Source organism: Urocitellus parryii, chromosome 2, assembly GCF_045843805.1.
Source record: "Urocitellus parryii isolate mUroPar1 chromosome 2, mUroPar1.hap1, whole genome shotgun sequence".
NCBI classification, from domain to species: domain Eukaryota; kingdom Metazoa; phylum Chordata; class Mammalia; order Rodentia; family Sciuridae; genus Urocitellus; species Urocitellus parryii.
Genome location: NC_135532.1, coordinates 150,381,733 through 150,400,087, shown reverse-complemented (window position 1 = coordinate 150,400,087; position 18,355 = coordinate 150,381,733). Strand labels below are relative to the sequence as shown.

General features: G+C 33.3%; 1 protein-coding gene across 1 annotated transcript in view; it reads left to right on the top strand.

The window, feature by feature from the left end:
* Positions 1 to 18,355, top strand: part of Senp7 (SUMO specific peptidase 7) — a 150,622-nt gene that overhangs the window by 28,869 nt on the left and 103,398 nt on the right. The window contains exon 4 of the mRNA XM_077795332.1: positions 10,090 to 10,187. Within this exon, the coding sequence (XP_077651458.1) occupies positions 10,090 to 10,187 (98 nt within the window). The remainder of the gene's footprint in view (positions 1 to 10,089; positions 10,188 to 18,355) is intronic.

Below are 18,355 nucleotides of genomic sequence, written 5' to 3'. Positions count from 1 at the left end.
GAAACTATAGAACTCAATAACACAATTAACAACCTAGACTTAATTGACATATATAGAATATACCACCCAACATCAAGCAGCTACACTTTTTTCTCAGCAGCACATGGATCCTTCTCAAAAATAGATCATATATTATGTTACAGGGTAACTCTTAGACAATATAAAGGAGTAGAGATAATACCATGCATCTTATCTGATCATAATGGAATGAAACTGAAAATCAACGATAAAAGAAGGAAGGAAAAATCATGCATTACTTGGAGAATGAACAATAGGTTACTGAATGATCAATGGGTTTTAGAAGACATCAAGGAGAAAATTAAAAAATTCTTAGAGTTAAATGAAAACACAGACACTACATATCGGAATCTATGGGACACATTGAAAGTAGTTCTAAGAGGAAAATTCATTGCTTGGAGTTCATTCTTTAAAAAAAGAAAAAATCACCAAATAAATGATCTCATACTTCATCTCAAAATCCTAGAAAAAGAAGAGCAAAACAACAGCAAAAGAAGTAGAAGGCAAGAAATAATTAAAATCAGAGCTGAAATTAATGAAATCGAAACAAAAGAAACAATTGAAAAAATTGACAAAACTAAAAGTTGGTTCTTTGAAAAAATAAATAAAATTGACAGACCCTTAGCCATGCTAGCGAAGAGAAGAAGAGAGAGAACTCAAATTACTAGCATACGGGATGAAAAAGGCAAGATCACAACAGACACTTCAGAAATACAGAAGATAATCAGAAATTATTTTGAATCCTTATACTCCAATAAAATAGAAGATAGTGAAGGCATCCATAAATTTCTTAAGTCACATAATCTGCCCAGATTGAGTCAGGAGGATATAGACAACCTAAACAGACCAATATCAATTGAGGAAATAGAAGAAACCATCAAAAGATTACCATCTAAGAAAAGCCCAGGACCGGATGGGTATACAGCAGAGTTTTACAAAACCTTTAAAGAGGAACTAATACCAATACTTTTCAAGCTATTTCAGGAAATAGAAAAAGAAGGAGAACTTCCAAATTCATTCTACGAGGCCAACATCACCCTGATTCCGAAACCAGACAAGGACACTTCAAAGAAAGAAAACTACAGACCAATATCTCTAATGAACCTAGATGCAAAAATCCTCAATAAAATTCTGGCGAATCGGATACAAAAACATATCAAAAAAACTGTGCACCATGATCAAGTAGGATTCATCCCTGGTATGCAAGGCTGGTTCAATATACGGAAATCAATAAATGTTATTCACCACATCAATAGACTTAAAAATAAGAACCATATGATCATCTCGATAGATGCAGAAAAAGCATTTGACAAAGTACAGCATCCCTTTATGTTCAAAACTCTCGAAAAACTAGGGATAACAGGAACATACCTCAACATTGTAGAAGCAATTTATGCTAAGCCTCAGGCTAGCATCATTCTGAATGGAGAAAAATTGAAGGCATTCCCTCTAAAATCTGGAACAAGACAGGGATGCCCTCTCTCACCACTTCTGTTCAACATAGTTCTCGAAACACTGGCCAGAGCAATTAGACAGACGAAAGAAATTAAAGGCATAAAAATAGGAAAAGAAGAACTTAAATTATCACTATTTGCAGATGACATGATTCTATACCTAGCAGACCCAAAAGGGTCTACAAAGAAACTATTAGAGCTAATAAATGAATTCAGCAAAGTGGCAGGTTATAAAATCAAAACGCATAAATCAAAGGCATTCCTGTATATCAGAGACAAATCCTCTGAAATGGAAACGAGGACAACCACTCCGTTCACAATATCCTTAAAAAGAATAAAATACTTGGGAATCAACCTAACAAAAGAGGTGAAAGACTTATACAATGAAAACTACAGAACCCTAAAGAGAGAAATTGAAGAAGACCTTAGAAGATGGAAAAATATACCCTGTTCATGGATAGGCAGAACTAACATCATCAAAATGGCGATATTACCAAAAGTTCTCTATAGGTTTAATGCAATGCCAATCAAAATCCCAACGGCATTTCTTGTAGAAATAGAGAAAGCAATCATGAAATTCATATGGAAGAATAAAAGACCCAGAATAGCAAAAACAATACTAAGCAGGAAGTGTGAATCAGGTGGTATAGCGATTCCAGATTTCAAACTATACTACAGAGCAATAGTAACAAAAACAGCATGGTACTGGTACCAAAACAGGCGGGTGGACCAATGGTACAGAATAGAGGACACAGAAACCAACCCACAAAACTACAACTTTCTTATATTTGATAAAGGGGCTAAAAGCATGCAATGGAGGAAGGATAGCATCTTCAACAAATGGTGCTGGGAAAACTGGAAATCCATATGCAACAAAGTGAAACTGAATCCCTTTCTCTCGCCATGCACAAAAGTTAACTCAAAATGGATCAAGGAGCTTGATATCAAATCAGAGACACGGCATCTGATAGAAGAAAAAGTTGGGTACGACCTACATGCTGTGGGGTCGGGCTCCAAATTCCTCAATAGGACACCCATAGCATAAGAGTTAACATCTAGAATCAACAAATGGGACTTACTCAAACTAAAAAGTTTTTTCTCAGCAAAAGAAACAATAAGAGAGGTAAATAGGGAGCCTACATCATGGGAACAAATCTTTACTCCTCACACTTCAGATAGAGCCCTAATATCCAGAGTATATAAAGAACTCAGAAAATTAGACAATAAGATAACAAATAACCCAATCAACAAATGGGCCAAGGACTTGAACAGACACTTCTCAGAGGAGGATATACAATCAATCAACAAGTACATGAAAAAATACTCACCATCTCTAGCAGTCAGAGAAATGCAAATCAAAACCACCCTAAGATACCATCTCACTCCAGTAAGATTGGCAGCCATTATGAAGTCAAACAACAATAAATGCTGGCGAGGATGTGGGGAAAAGGGTACACTTGTACATTGTTGGTGGGACTGCAAATTGGTGCAGCCAATTTGGAAAGCAGTATGGAGATTTCTTGGAAAGCTGGGAATTGAACCACCATTTGACCCAGCTATTCCCCTTCTTGGTCTATTCTCTAAAGACCTAAAAAGAGGATGCTACAGGGACACTGCTACATCGATGTTCATAGCAGCACAATTCACAATAGCAAGACTGTGGAACCAACCTAGATGCCCTTCAATAGACAAATGGATAAAAAAAAATGTGGCATTTATACACAATGGAGTATTACTCTGCATTAAAAAATGACAAAATCATAGAATTTGGTGGGAAATGGATGGCATTAGAGCAGATTATGCTAAGCGAAGCTAGCCAAGCCCTAAACAACAAATGCCAAATGTCTTCTTTGATGTAAGGAGAGTAACTAAGAACAGACTAGGGAAGAAGAGCAGGAGAAGAAGACCAACATTAAACAAGGAGGAGAGGTGGGAGGGAAAGGGAGAGAGAAGGGAAATTGCATGGAAATGGAAGGAGACCCTCAGGTTTATACAAAATTAAATACAAGAGGAAGTGAGGGGAAAGGGAAAAATAATACAAGGGGGAGGAATGAATTACAGTAGTGGGGGTAGAGAGAGAAGAGGGGAGGGGAGGGGAGGGGAGGGGGTATAGTAGAGGATAGGAAAGGCAGCAGAATACAACAGACATTAGTATATCAATATGTAAATCAATGGAAGTGTAACTGATGTGATTCTGCAAGCTGTATACGGGGTAAAATGGGAGTTCATAACCCACTTGAATCAAAATGTGAAATATGATATATCAAGAACTATGTAATGTTTTGAACAACCAACAATAAAAAAAATAAATAAAAATTCATACATACATATATGAATTATTCTGCTGCCAAGCCTGTCAAGATAGTACCTAAGAGTTGTAAATATTGTTGTCTAAAAATATAATAGGATTTAAGTGAAATGGGTGTAGTTTTACCTGAGCATCAGTAAGACAGAAGAAAAGTAAGTGGAATTGATTTAAAAATTTTTTTACCTCTATAACATAGCTTGCCAGAATGATAGGTCTTTGAGGAGCAAAATGAAATTACTGAGGAAATAAATCGCATGTAATATAATTAGAATCTATATTTTATTGTTATTTTTCTGTATTGGGGATTGAACGTAGGAGTGCTTTACTAATTAGCTACATTCTCATTCCTTTTTAGTTTTTTTTTTTTTTTTTTGAGACAGGGTCTTGGGTTGCCAAGGCTGGCTTGAATTTGGGATTCTCCTGCCTCAGCCACCCAAGGTGCTGGGATGATGGCTACTACTGGCTGTAAAGTTTATATTTTAGCCTCATTAAAGGTGTATAGTTTTTTGGGAGGTAGGTATTTCTTGTACATTTACTTATGGACAGGATGATAACTGCACTATTAAAACATGTAATAAAGTGTCGTCATTTGGAAAGTGTAATAAACAAGTTAAAAAAATTGCTTACATCTCTAAGGAAAGGAGCTTTTACCAATAGCTACTGAAGTAGGTGAGTTAGCCTAGAATTCCTAAGCTATTTAGGGGTGATATCTAAGCTGCAGAATTTCTTTCAGAATTTAAATACTTTTAAATTTGCCTCATATAGGATATAGAAATATCTGTGTCTTGCCTCAATTCTCTGTGCTTGTTTTTTAAAGAATATATTGAAAATTAGAACTGTCTATACAGTTATTGGGTATTGAGCTAAAGCTTACTACTTGGGAAATTTTATTTTCAGTCAATTTCCATTGGAAGACCATTTTAATTTTTGCTGATAGAGAGCTATGTGTTCGCTGCGACACAAAGCAAGTTTGGATATTCTGATATCGTATCTTTGTAATAAAAATTTGTTTTCTAAAACAACCAGCCAACCCCTTTAACCACAAAACTATCTGTGTGTGTAGATTTCTTTTTTTATTAAAGGGTTTTAGGGACCAGGTTGTGGCTCAGTGGCAGAGCGCTTGCCTCGCACATGTGAGGCTCTGGGTATGATCCTCAGCACCACATAAAAATAAATACAAAAATAAAGGTATTGTGTCCATGTATAACTAAAAATGTTAAAAGGGTTTTAAAAAATGATTTCAAATTATTTAATAGAAAAATGTTATTCTAATTACATATTTATGTTTTGGTAAATTTGTCATTTTTGAGAATTGTTTTTTTTTGAGAATTGTTCTTTCTTCTTTCTAAAAGGACCAATTTATGTGTGTAGAACTCTTTGTACAGTTCTCTTATTATCCTTTTAGTATGTGTTTGTACGTAGTGAGATCTCTCTTTCTTCCTGTTATTGATAATTTATTTCTTGTATTTTTACCATGTAGTTTGGTGTTTTATTGATCTTTTTAGAGAACCATATTTTGATTTGTCTCTATAATTTTTCAATTTTCAATTTCGTTGATTTCTTCTTTTATATTATAATTTCTGCTCATTTCACATGTATTTTGTTCTTCTGTTCCTAATGTCTTTAGATTTAATCATAGATTTCTGCTTTGAGACTTTTTTTTCAAATGCAACCATTAATGCAAACTTTATGGAAGACATGTCAGAAGGCACTTGGGATGTACATAGTAAAACTGATATGTAAAGGAAAATGTAAGGAGTAAAAGTACAGAAAATATAGGAAGTGAAAGGTCACTTCAATAAAGAGAGATTCTGAAAAAAGTTAGGCAGAAATCCTTGAAATGAAGAAATCAATAAACCAAATTAAAAATTCAGTGGAAAGTATCACCAACAGACTAGGCCATTTGGGAGACAGAGTTTCAGGTAATGAAGACAAAATATATAATTTTGAAAATGTAAAATTTAAACCCTGCTTGGAACATTACAAAGTTTTATGTGTTTTCATTTTTGTTCAATGTATTTTCTGATTCTCTGAAGACTTTAATCTATGGAAAATTTTGAAATATGTTGTTATAATTGTGTTTTTTGTTTTCATATGTTTAAGGATTTTTCTTTTACTTTCCACTGTTGATTGGTAGTTTAATTCACTAGAATTAATTGTCAGAAAATACTACTGTCCCTACTACATTTCTCCCAATGTTTAAATGTATTCTGTTAATGGTCAAGGAATATACTGTGTTCTTTGGCTATGTTTGAGTAATTTTATTATTTGTTTCCCATTTTTATTTCTTTTTGCTTTTTGCAATTTTCCCACTCTTTTTAATTATTTGATGTTTAAATACCTATTTTCATATTAGTATTTCATTTTAATGTATATCTTGAGTTATTATCACATGTACATGTTTGTGAATTCTATGGATAACAATATATAGGTTACAGTCTACTAAGAATTAATATTAGTGTGGAGAAACTACCACCCTATTGGACTGCTGTGGTTTAAATATGATTTGTCCCTCTTAAACTCTTGTTGGGGTTTTGGTTTTCAGTGTAACAATGTTGAGAGTTGGTGGGGCTTTTAAGAGGAGATAAGGTCTTTAAGGGGGATTGATGCTTTTTCCTGGAAGTATGTTCTCATTCTTGTGGACTTTATTAGTTACTATGAGGGCAAGTTTTTATTTCCTGATGTTATTCCTCTGTTCTGTACCTGCTTGTTTGCCCATCTACCATGGGGCCCTCACTAGAAATCAAGTAGTTGCTAGCACCATACAGTTGGACTTTCTAGTTTCCAGAAATGTGAGCTAAATAAACCTCTTGCTTTATAAATTACCCAGTTTCAGGCATTCTGTTATAGCAACAGAAAATAGTCTAAAACAAGGTCCCTTTACCCTTCTTTTCTTAAGATGTAATGGTCACCTATATTAAACCAGCATATTTTGAATATCTCTAGACAATGTTGTGATTTTTGGATTTTCATATACATTTTAAAGAGTTTAAGGTTTAAAAATATTGTATTTACTCACATTTATTAGTTCTAATGCTCTTATTTCATTCCTGAAGTTTCATTTTTCCTTTGATGTTACTATCCTTATGCCTGATTTGTTTCCTTTTATATTTAATTTAGAACAGGTTTGCAAGCTATGAGTTTTTTAGCTTAATCTGAGAATGTCTTAACTTTGCCTTCATTCCTATGGAATTTTATCAAAAGCTTTTGAATTTTATCAAAACTACTGTTGCTGGAATAGTTATTATCATTTTATGTGTTTCATTTCTCTCATTTTAATGTGTCATTTTTCTTTGTCACTACTGCTTTCTATAAATTTGCTTCCAAAAATTGTTTCAGTAATTTTCAGTACATTTATCATGATTTATGACACTTTGTGACACTTTTTGAATCTGCAAGTTCATGTCTTTTATCAAATTATGGAAGTCTTTAGCTGTCAGATACTTTTTTCTGTATACATTCTTTTTTTTTCTCTCCTAAGACTGCAACAACATGAATTTTGCAAATTTTAGTGTTGTACCACAGGTTTATGAGTTTATGAGTCATTTTTAATTGCTTACTTTCTATTTTCTCAGTTTGAATAATTTGGTGCTATTTCTATAAATTCTCACCTTGTTATCTCTTTTGCACTTTAGTCTATCCAATACAGTTTTTACTTGCCGGGGTCCGGCTGCAGCAAAATAACCGGGGGGTGACGAATAACTTGTGCAGTTGATACAGCAGGAATGGGAGCCGTTTATTGTAAGACAACAGAGCTATTTATACATTTTGCACAGCTTATCTTAATTAGCATAAACTAGATACATCAGTCAACCAATAAGGAATCTCCACACTTAATGGCTCGCTTTTGTTACTTCTCAAACCACTCCCTCTGACATTTTGCCAGGCACCATCCTGACTTGTTTACGAACTCTAACATTTGTCTGGCAAAATACCAGGTGTTATTTTTGACTTATTTACAGACCTTAACATTTACTGTTCAAACTTTCTTCTCAGAGCATGGATTAAAATTTTTTTCCCTTGATAACCTGATAATTTCAACCTTGTCATATGACACTTTTTTCTTTTCTTTTCCTTTTTAATCATGAAAGGACTTTTAATCATTGTAGCTATACTGGGAAGATAAAGTGACCCATGTCTTTTGCCCCGTCATTATTGAGGGGCTGATAATGACTTGGAGGTTTTTATAGAAAGGGGAATGAGGGAAGCGTCGGGAGTTTGCATAGATATATTGCTAGAATGGTGATAGATTTTGAACTATTAAAAATTGTACAGATGTGTGGGCTGGGGATGTGGCTCAAGTGGTAACGTGCTTGCCCGGCATGCACGGGGCGCTGGGTTTGATCCTCAGCACCACATAAAAATAAAATAAAAGATGTTGTGTCACCGAAAACTGAAAAATAAATATTAAAAAAATTCTCTCTCTTCTCTCTCTCTCTCTCTCTCAAAAAAAAATCGTACAGATGTGTTTAGGTTAAGATATTGATACAAAGGATTTCTCAGAATTTATTTAATTCTGATTTAGAGTGTTAGAGGGAACACAGGATTTATGTTAGACAGACACAGGTTCAGTTGGGCAGGTTTATTCTCTGAGCTTCACTTTTTTTTTTTTTTTTGGAGTGATATGTTTTATACAATGTTGGGTTGTGGTGATAATAGAATACCTGCAGCATTTATAGGACAACATTTATTGACACATTTAAGAGAGTAATTTTCCCCCATCTTATTAAAAAACTATTTTATATTGTGGTGAAATACACATGACGTAAAATTCACTATGTTAACCATTTTAAGGGTATGGTTCAGTGACAATACTTTTCACATTATTGTGAAACCATCACCACCATCCATCTCCAGTAGTCTTTTTATCTTGTAAAACTGAACTGTGTCCATTAAAAAGTAACTCCCCATTAACCTTTGCTCCCCAGCACCCAAAACAAAAAGCTCCCATTGTGCCTTCCTCCCAGTCCCTAGAAGTCACTACTGCTTTCTAGCTCTATAAATTTAACTAGTCTAGGTACTTGATATGAGTGGAACATCAGTGTTTGTCCTTTCATTGCTGGCTCGTTTCATGTAGTATACTGTCAGAATTCATTCATATTCATGTTTCAAAATTTCCTTCCTCTTTAGGGCTGAGTAATATTTCATTGTGTGTGTGTGTGTGTGTGTGTGTGTATACACACACACACACATACACAGATAGCTTTTTGTTTACCCTTTCTTCTGTTTATGCACATTGAGATGCTTCCACCTTTTGGCTATTTTAAATGATGTTGTTACGAATAGCAGATATACAAATACCTCTTAGATGAAGACAGTCTTTAAAACTTAATTACATGTGTAATGATTGTACATGTATTGATTGAAGCATGATTACATCAGTTTTCAAAAAAGGAAACAAAGACATAGAGAATATAAAAACTGGGGCTGGGAATGTGGTAGAATGCTTGCCTGGTGAGCCTGAGGCCCAGGGTTCAGTCTCCAGTACCAGAAAAAACAATATAAATATATTTATGTATGAACCATTAAAAATTGTACAGATGTGTTTAGGTTAAGATATTGATATGTATACAAATATCTTACACTACTTACATACAAATAAATAGTTTTAACCCCTTTTCTTTGTCATATCAGATCTAAACCTATTAGTAAGATATCTGTTTTTCTTCCATTTCCTGGGTTCACAGGGAACAGATTTTAATCCCTTCTAGTTGTTTGACATGCATTTACTTCAGGATCATAGGCCCCATTTACCTTCGTGTGTAACAAATAAGTAGTCATAAAATTATGTGTGTGTGTATTTTCGTTTGTTTGAGTTGCTGAAATAGAAAACAGAGCCTTGTCCATGGTAGATAAGTGCTGTACCACTGAGCTATGTTTCTAGCATGTTATTACTTCTTTAAACATTGCAAATTTTTATAGTTCTTTAAACTGGGGAGTCTCAGAATATTGATTTCTGGACTAAACACATCTGTACAATTTTTAATGGTTCATATATACATACATTTTAAAATTAATTTTTTGGGCATTTGTATTTCAATACTAGCAAAAGATGCAGGTATGGGCTGGACATGTAGAGCACTTGCCTGGGACGTGTGAAGCCTCAGGTTTGATTCCCAGCACTGGAATTAAAAAAAAGTCTGTATTCTAAGATTCTGTATTCTGTAGATTGTACTTTTTTTTTCCTCTGTTTACTACTAAGCTTTTGGCTGTTTATCTTAGTTTCTAAATTAAGACAACATTTTAAGTGCCTCCTATCATATTATTATTGTATTTATTATTAAAATTGGACATATTTTTTTTTCCTAGTGGAAAAGAAGCCTAAGAAATAAAGTCATCTCTCTAGACCATAAAAATAAAAAAAGTATTCATGGGCATCCTGTCACTTCTAAGTCATCATCGGAAAGGTAAGATACCAATGTGTGAATGAGTGTGATATAAGATGGCTTGTACTACAGATAGCATGACCAGGAGTGACTCGCTGAAGCTTTATGGGATTCATTCACCACAATATTTAAAACAGAAGGGTTGAACTCAATGAGGTTCCTTCTAACTTCTAACTTTCTATGGTTGTGAGTCATCTTAACTCCTTGTTTTTCTGCATTTGGAACTTCTTGATAAGCTTATCTGATAAAGCAAAAGGTATATGTAGAATAATAAAAATTCTTGATTCATCTCTGATCAGTAATGAAAAAGATACTGTATTTAGAAATTATGATCCTGTAGTCATAGTGTTAGTGAACTATTTAATATTAGAATTAAGTATCAGGAGGACACACATTATAGTTATTTTCAGAAGGAATTCAGAGCTTTTTTGGATTGGACATCAATAAATGATTAGAAAGTTGTTATTTTAAAAAAGGGTATTGAATTTTCTCTTTTTAGCATAGTGAGTGAAAAAATGTAGCAAAGTAAAAACTATAATTATTGAAAGATCACACAAATTTAGAAGACTAAATGGAGTCCCTGAATTTATGCCAGAGTACTTCTATAAGCTATTGAGTTCACATCCCCTTTCAAGTAAATTGTCTATAGAAAATACAAAAATATATCGGTGACTCCATATCATTTCTATAAACCTCTTGACCTACTACTATATGGTGGATGAATTGTCAAGATGAAAATATCATTACATCTGTAGGTATAATAATGATGACTTGATCCTTAAAATATGAACAAACTCAGTTGTTTATAGACTTGGTTTCTCCAAAGATTATTAAGATCATATCAAAAATTTTATTTCATGGATCCTATATTTTCATTAAAAAGTCAAGCCACATTTTCTGAAAAGTTTGTCTATATAAAGTTGTTTAATTTTTAAGGGAAAGAAATCCTGAAAACCTTGCATGGCTCAAAATTTATTGAAGTCTTATCTTTCCATAAAGATGACTATAAAGTTGTGGGGACAGGTTCTTTGAGGATATCAAGTCAATAACCATCATAACATATTATTACTTTAATATTGCTTTTCTCCCCTGGCATTTTATCTAATATCTTTCAGTTTGTTTTCTCCTAAATTATCAGGTAGCATAAAACTGCAATTTTTGGCCTTCCTTATAGAGTTTATGACATCTGACTACTATTCCTGAGGTAATAATTTTCAGGTATGTTATCAGAGTTAGCACTATAAGGTCCTATTAATATATACCTAATGACAGAGAAGATTAAAAAGATTTTAAAATTCAATAGCAGTAGGTATTGAGATAGCAGTATAATAATGACTTTAATACATGTTTTTAATACATATAAAAACAGTATGTTAAGATGGTCCTGACAGGAAAATGGATTTTTTAAAACTGGTAAAAGTGATATAGCCAATCGGCAATAGTTTATCAGATTTATACTTTACTTAGCTGGCCAGCTTTGGAGAAATGGAATGTGATTTTAAAAAAATATATATTTTTTTAGTTGTAGATGGACCCAATATTTTTATGTGGTTCTGTGCCTCATATGTGTGAGGCAAGTGCTGAACTACAACCCCAGCGCTGGAATGTGATTTTTGACAGATGTTTAGAATTTAGAGTGCTTTGTATTATTTTAGAATTTGTGCCTGAAGCCTTTATTGACAATATAAATATATTATATTAATTTAAATTCACAAAGTTGAAATATTCATAAAGTATTTCTTCATGGCATTTGTAAGGACATATGCTTGAATATTTAAAAGAAGAATTTTTTTTGTTTTGAAAAAATCTCTGATGTAGCATATAAAGGATCTAAATTGATTTGCACTGTCTTAAGCCAGCAAAGGGCATTCTTTCTATATTTTAACCTTTACTGAATATTCTAGAACTTTTCATCCTTAACTTTTTTCTAAATTTTCTACCTGTTAGGCTCAGATAGATAGAATGTTTTGAATATCTAGAAACTGAGAACATGGTGAGATGTTTGTGTGAAACTAGGTTATGAGAATTAAATTTTTAGACAGAGGTAGGAAGTAACTTTGTTAAATAAAACAATGAATAGTGATGGGAAATTTTCATGTATTTGCTTCATAGCACAAGTGGCATGTGTTCATAGCTGTATAAAATTATTTTGGGCAGATTGAGTGTTTTTAGAAGACTGCAGTTTGGTTTGCTTCATCTATTGATCTCATTTTTATTACTAATGAGTTTACAGAATTTGGACCTATAGACTTATTTCTATTGTAATATGATATACTTATGAAATTATATATATTTTTCTACTCTAGTAATTACTCCTTTGGGGGCTTTTGTCATATCAATCATAGAAAACATGAGCAGTATCATCAGGATGAAACTGAATACTTTCTATTTATAATTGTGGCAGCAAACACCTATTGAGTATTTACTATATATCAGGCATCAGGCTAAGCCTAAATTGTGTCATTTGATCTTCACATGTCTGAGAGGTGTAAATAGCTTTGGAATTATTTCTTAGTTGAAGAAATTTAGGACTCTAATTCATTATAATGTGAGGAATATTGTTAGTTTGTCTTTAGAAAACCTATTTTAACATTGGAGACTTAATTTTTTTTGTTTTAGTCACACTATTATTGAGTTCTGCTAAGCTGTCTGAAATATTTTATAAATTGCTACTGTGTGCAGGGAAGCAAAAATAACAAAAGTACATCTGGAAAGGGGGTTTGCATTACTTTGGAATTTCTAACACTATCTTTTTGCGTTTCATCTCATTTTAAAGATTATAATTCCTTTCAGTATTGTTTTTTGTTTACAGTTTTGTGTTAATAAATTTTTTTTGGTGTATTTACAAAATTGTTTCACCATCACAACACTCTAGCAAAGGTCAGAGAACATTTCCATCATGCCCCAGAATAAACCATTTATAGTCATCTTGAATCTTAGTGGTCATAGGCAACCACTAGTTTACTTTATGTCCTCTTGGGACTTGAGTTTTTGGAGATTTCATATAAACAGAATCATAAATATGTATGTTCTTTTGTGTCTGGCTTTCATTTGAGGTTATCCATGCTGTAACATATATCAGTACTTTGTTTCCTTTCATTGTCAAACAGTATACCATTGCATCGTTAAACCACATTGTGTTTATCCCTTCACCAGATCTTGGACATTTGGGTTGTTTCCACTTTTTAAAAAAAATTGTTTTAATATGTATATTTATTTTTTAGTTTTAGGTGTACACAAAATCTTTATTTTACATTTATGTGGTGCTGAGCGTCGAACCCAGTGCCTCATGCATGCTAGGTGAACACTGTACCACTGAGCCACAACCCCAGTCCTGTTTCTACTTTTTAAAAAAATTTTTTTAGTTGTCAATAGATCTTTATTAATAATTAATAACCCCATGCCCCCTCTCTTCTCCTCCAACCTCTCTGCCCTGTCTAGAGTTCCCATGCTCCCCCTCCCTATCCCACTGTGAATCAGTCTCCTTATATCAAAGAAAACACTTGGCATTTGTTTTTTTGGGATTGGCTAACTTCAATTAGCATTATCTTCTCTAACTCAATCTATTTACTTGCAAATTCCATGATTTTATTCTATTTTATTGCTGAGTAATATTTCATTGTGTATATATGCCACATTTTTTAATCCGTCTATTGAAGGGCATCTAGGTTGGTTGCACAATTTAGCTATTGTGACTTGTGCTGCTATAAGCATTGATGTGGCTGTGTGTCCCTGTAGTATGCTGTTTTAAGTCCTTTGGGTATAGACCAAGGAGAGGGATAGCTGGATCAAATGGTGGTTCCATTCCCATATTGCTTTCCATAGTGGCTGCACTAATGTATATTTCCACCAACGATGTATTTGTGTTCCTTTTTTCTCCACATCCTTGCTAGCATTTGTTAATTTTTTTTTATAATTGCCATTATGATGGGAGTGGGGGTGTGAAGTGGATTCTCAATGTAGTTTTGATTTGTATTTTCCTGATGCCTATAGATACTGAACATCTTTCATATATTTATTAGCTATTTGTACTTCTTTTTAATATATATTTAGTTGTAGTTGGATACAACACCTTTATTTATTTTATTTTTATTTTTTAAAAAATATTTTTTAGTTGTTGATGGCCCTTTATTTTATTTATTTTTATGTGGTGCTGAGGATTGAACCCAGTGCCTCACATGTGTTAGGAAAGTGCTCTACTGCTGAGCCACAACCCCAGCCCCATTTGTATTTCTTTTGAGAAGTTTCTATTCAAATAATTTGTCAGTATGTTGATTTGATTACTTGTTCTGTTAAATTTTTTGGATTCTTTATATATTTTGGGTGTTAATCCTCTGTCAGATGAATACCTAGCATTTTCTCCCATTTGTGGATTGTCTCTTTACTGTGTTGATTAATTATTTTGCTGTGCCCAAGCCTTTTATTATAATCTGATCTCATTTATCAGTTTGGATATTTCTTGAGCTATTGGAGTCTGAAAGGAATCATATCCTGTGCCAATATCTTGAAGTCTTTCCCCTATGTTATCTTCTAGAAGTTTCAAAATTTCCCCTCCAACCTCTATGCCCTGTCTAGAGTTTGTTTATCTGTTCCTCCCATCCTCCCCCTCCTTATCCCACTATGAATCAGTCTCCTTATATCAAAGAAAACAAACTCTTGTATCCATTTTGAGTTGATTTTTGTACAGGGCGAGAGACGGGGTTCAAGTTTCAGTCTTCTGTGACTGTTCTGTTTTCATAGCACCATTTTTTGAAGAAGCTGTCTTTTCTCTGTTGTGTGTTTTTTAGTACCTTCTGGAAGATCAATTGGCTGTAGAGTAGGTTATTTCTGAGTATCCTTTTCTGTTCTGTTGGTATACATATCTGTGTTTAAGCAAGTACCATGTTTTTTGTTATTATGGCTCCAGAGTATGTTTTGAACTCAGGTATTGTAATGTCTTCAGCATTGTTCTTTTTGCTCAGGATTGCTTTGGCTATTTCGGGTCTTTTGTGCTTCCATCTGAATTTTAGGATTATATTTTCTAGTTCTGTAAAAATGTTATTGCTATTTTGATGGAGATTGCAGTGAACCTGTAGATTGCTTTGGGTACTAATATTAGTAGTAATTTTGCCTATCCATGAACATGGGAGGTCTTTCCATCTTTTTCAATTCTTTCTTCAGTGTTTTAAAAATTTGACTCCTTGGTTAGGTTTATTCTTAGTTATTTTATATATATATATATATATATATATATATATATATATATATATATATATATATTTTTTTTTTGGATGTTGTTTTTATTAGGACTGCTTTCCTGATTTCTTTCTTAGTGAATTCATTATTGATCTATAGAAAAGCTATTGTGTGTGTGTGTGTGTGTGTGTGTGTGTGTGTGTGTGTGTTGGTTTTATGTCCTGATACTTTGCTGTATTTTTCTTACCAGTTTTAACAGTCTTTGGTATGGAGTTTTTAAGGCTTTCTAAGTATAGAATCATATCATCTGCAAACAGGGATAATTCTACTTTTTCTTTTCCTGTTTGCATACCTTTTATTTCCCAGTTGTTCTACCTATAGTTTCAAGCACTATGTTGAATAAGAGTGTTGAGAGTGGAACCCTTGCCTTTTTTATTTCTGATTTTAGAGAAAATGCTTTCAGTTTTCCCCTATTCAGTATGATATGGGTTATGTGTTTATCATATAAATATATATATATATATATATTCCTTATATGTTGAAGTATGATCTTTCTATACCTAATTTGTTCAAGAGTTTTATTATGATGGAATGTTGAATTTATCAAAGGCTTTTTTGGCATCTTTTGAAATGATCATGTGTTTTTTTGTCCTTGATTCTATTTATGCAATATATTATGTTTATTGACTTGTCTATATTGAGTCATTCTGCACCTCTGGAATGAAACCAACCTGATCATGGTGTATGGTCTTTTTTAAATGTGATCTTTAATTCACTTTGCAAATATTTTATTGAGGATTTTTGCATCTATGTTTGTCATTGATATGTGTCTATAGTTTTCTTTTTGTGTGTGTGTGTCTTTGTCCAGTTTTGGTAGCAGAGTAATACTGGTTTGGTAGAATGAGTTTGGAAGAGTTCCTTTCCCTTTTGCTTTATGAAATAGTATGAGGAACATTGGCTTTAATTCTTGACAAAATAGGGTACAATGTGATAATTCAATACATGTATACAATGTGTAATGATCAAGTCAGCTTAGATAGTATTGTCTCCTTAAATATTTATCATTTTGTTTGTTTTGCAAACTTTTGAACTCCTCTTTTACTTTTTTATAAAATATATAACAAATTGTGGTTTGGTAGTATTGTGTTGAGGATTTTTGCCTTAGTGTTCAGAAGTGATATTGTTTTTTTAAAAAATTTTCTTTTAGTGTATTTAGCTGGCTTTGCTATCAGGGCCATGTTGACCTTATAGAAAGAATTTTATTTCATTTTGATTTTTTGAATAAGTTTGAGAAAGACAGGCATTAATTTGTCTTTATTGTTTGGTATAATTCACCAACGAAGCCATTAGGTTCAGAACTTTTGTCAGGAGGCTTTTGGTTACTGATTCAGTTGCTTTGCTAATTATAGACTGTTCACAGTTTTAATTTTTTTGTGATTCAGTCTTGGTAGGTTTTGTGTTTCTGTGCAATTCTGTTTCTTCTTGCTTATCCAGTTTGTTGTCATAGTTCTCTCTTTAAATCTTCTAAATTTCTGTAGCATCAGTAGTAATGTTCTCTTTTTTAAAAAAAATTATATGAGTATTTTATCTTTATTTCTTATTTCTTACACTATCTAGCTGAACTTTTGGTATTTTTTTTTTTTTTTTGTACCTGGAATTGAGCTCAGGGGCATTCTACCACTGAGCCACATCCCCAGTCCTATTTTGTATTTTATTTAGAGCTAGGGTCTCTCAGAGTTGCTTAGCACCTTGCTGTTGCTGAGGCTGTCTTTGAACTCTTGATCCTCCTGTCTAAGCTTCCAGAGCTGCTGGGATTATAGGCATATACAACCTCGCCCAATTATTTTGTAACCTTGTTGACCTTTTCAAAGAACCAACAGTTGGTTTTATTTATTTTCTCTCATTTAATTTTGCTCAAATCTTTATATTTCCTTCTTTTTTAATATTTATTTTTCAATTATAGGTGGACACAATATCTTTTATTTTTATGTGGTGCTGAGGATCGAACCTGGTGCCTCATGCATGGTAGGCGAGCGCTCTACCTCTGAGCCACAACCCCAGCTCCTATATTTCCTTCTTTTTGCTACTTTTGGGATTAGTTCATTTTTCTTTACTTGGTTCATTAAGTTGTAGAGTTATGTTGTCATTTTGAGTTTGATGATTGGTTCTCCATCCTTCCCTTCCACCTTACATTCTTTCCTCCCTCCCTCTTTTATTGTTTTCCTTTTTTTGTGTTAGGGTTTGAACCTCGGGACTTAGAGATATGGTAAGTAAGTACTCTATTACTTACCTACACCCAATCTCTTTTTCTTTTTCCTTTAGGTTCTAGGAATTGAACCCTGGGACACTTAATCACTGAGCCACATCCCCAGCTCTTTTTAATATTTTATTTAGAGACAGGTCTCACTAAGTTGCTTAGGGCGTCTCTAAGTTGTGAAGCCGACTTTGAACTTGGAATCCTCCTACCTCAGCCTCCTGAGTTGCTGGGATTACAGGCGTGCACCATTGCACCTGGCCTCTTTCTTATATTTTAAGAAATAAGAATGTATGTAACTCAGTGAGACCCTGTTTCTAAATAAAATACAAAATAGGTCTAGGGATGTGGCTCAGTGGTTGAGTGTCCCTGAGTTCAATCCCTGGTACCTGCCCCCCAAAAGAAAAAAATGTTTGTATGTATTTATGATAATAAATTTTACCTTAACACTCTTTTTGCTGTGTCCCATGTGTTGATATGTTACATTTTTGTTTTCATTAGTCTCTAAATATTTTCTAATTTCCCTTGTAATTACAACTTTGATACATTGGTTAACACTGTGTTGTTTAATTTACATAGATTTGTGGATTTTACAATTTTCCTCCTGTTATTGATTTGTAACTTCATCCCATTGTGTCCAAGATAATACCTTATATGATCTTCATCTTTTTAATTCGATTGGTACTTAATTTAAAAAAAAATAAGAGCTGGAAATGGTGGCACATGTCTATAATCCCAGTAACCTCTGGAGACTGAGGCA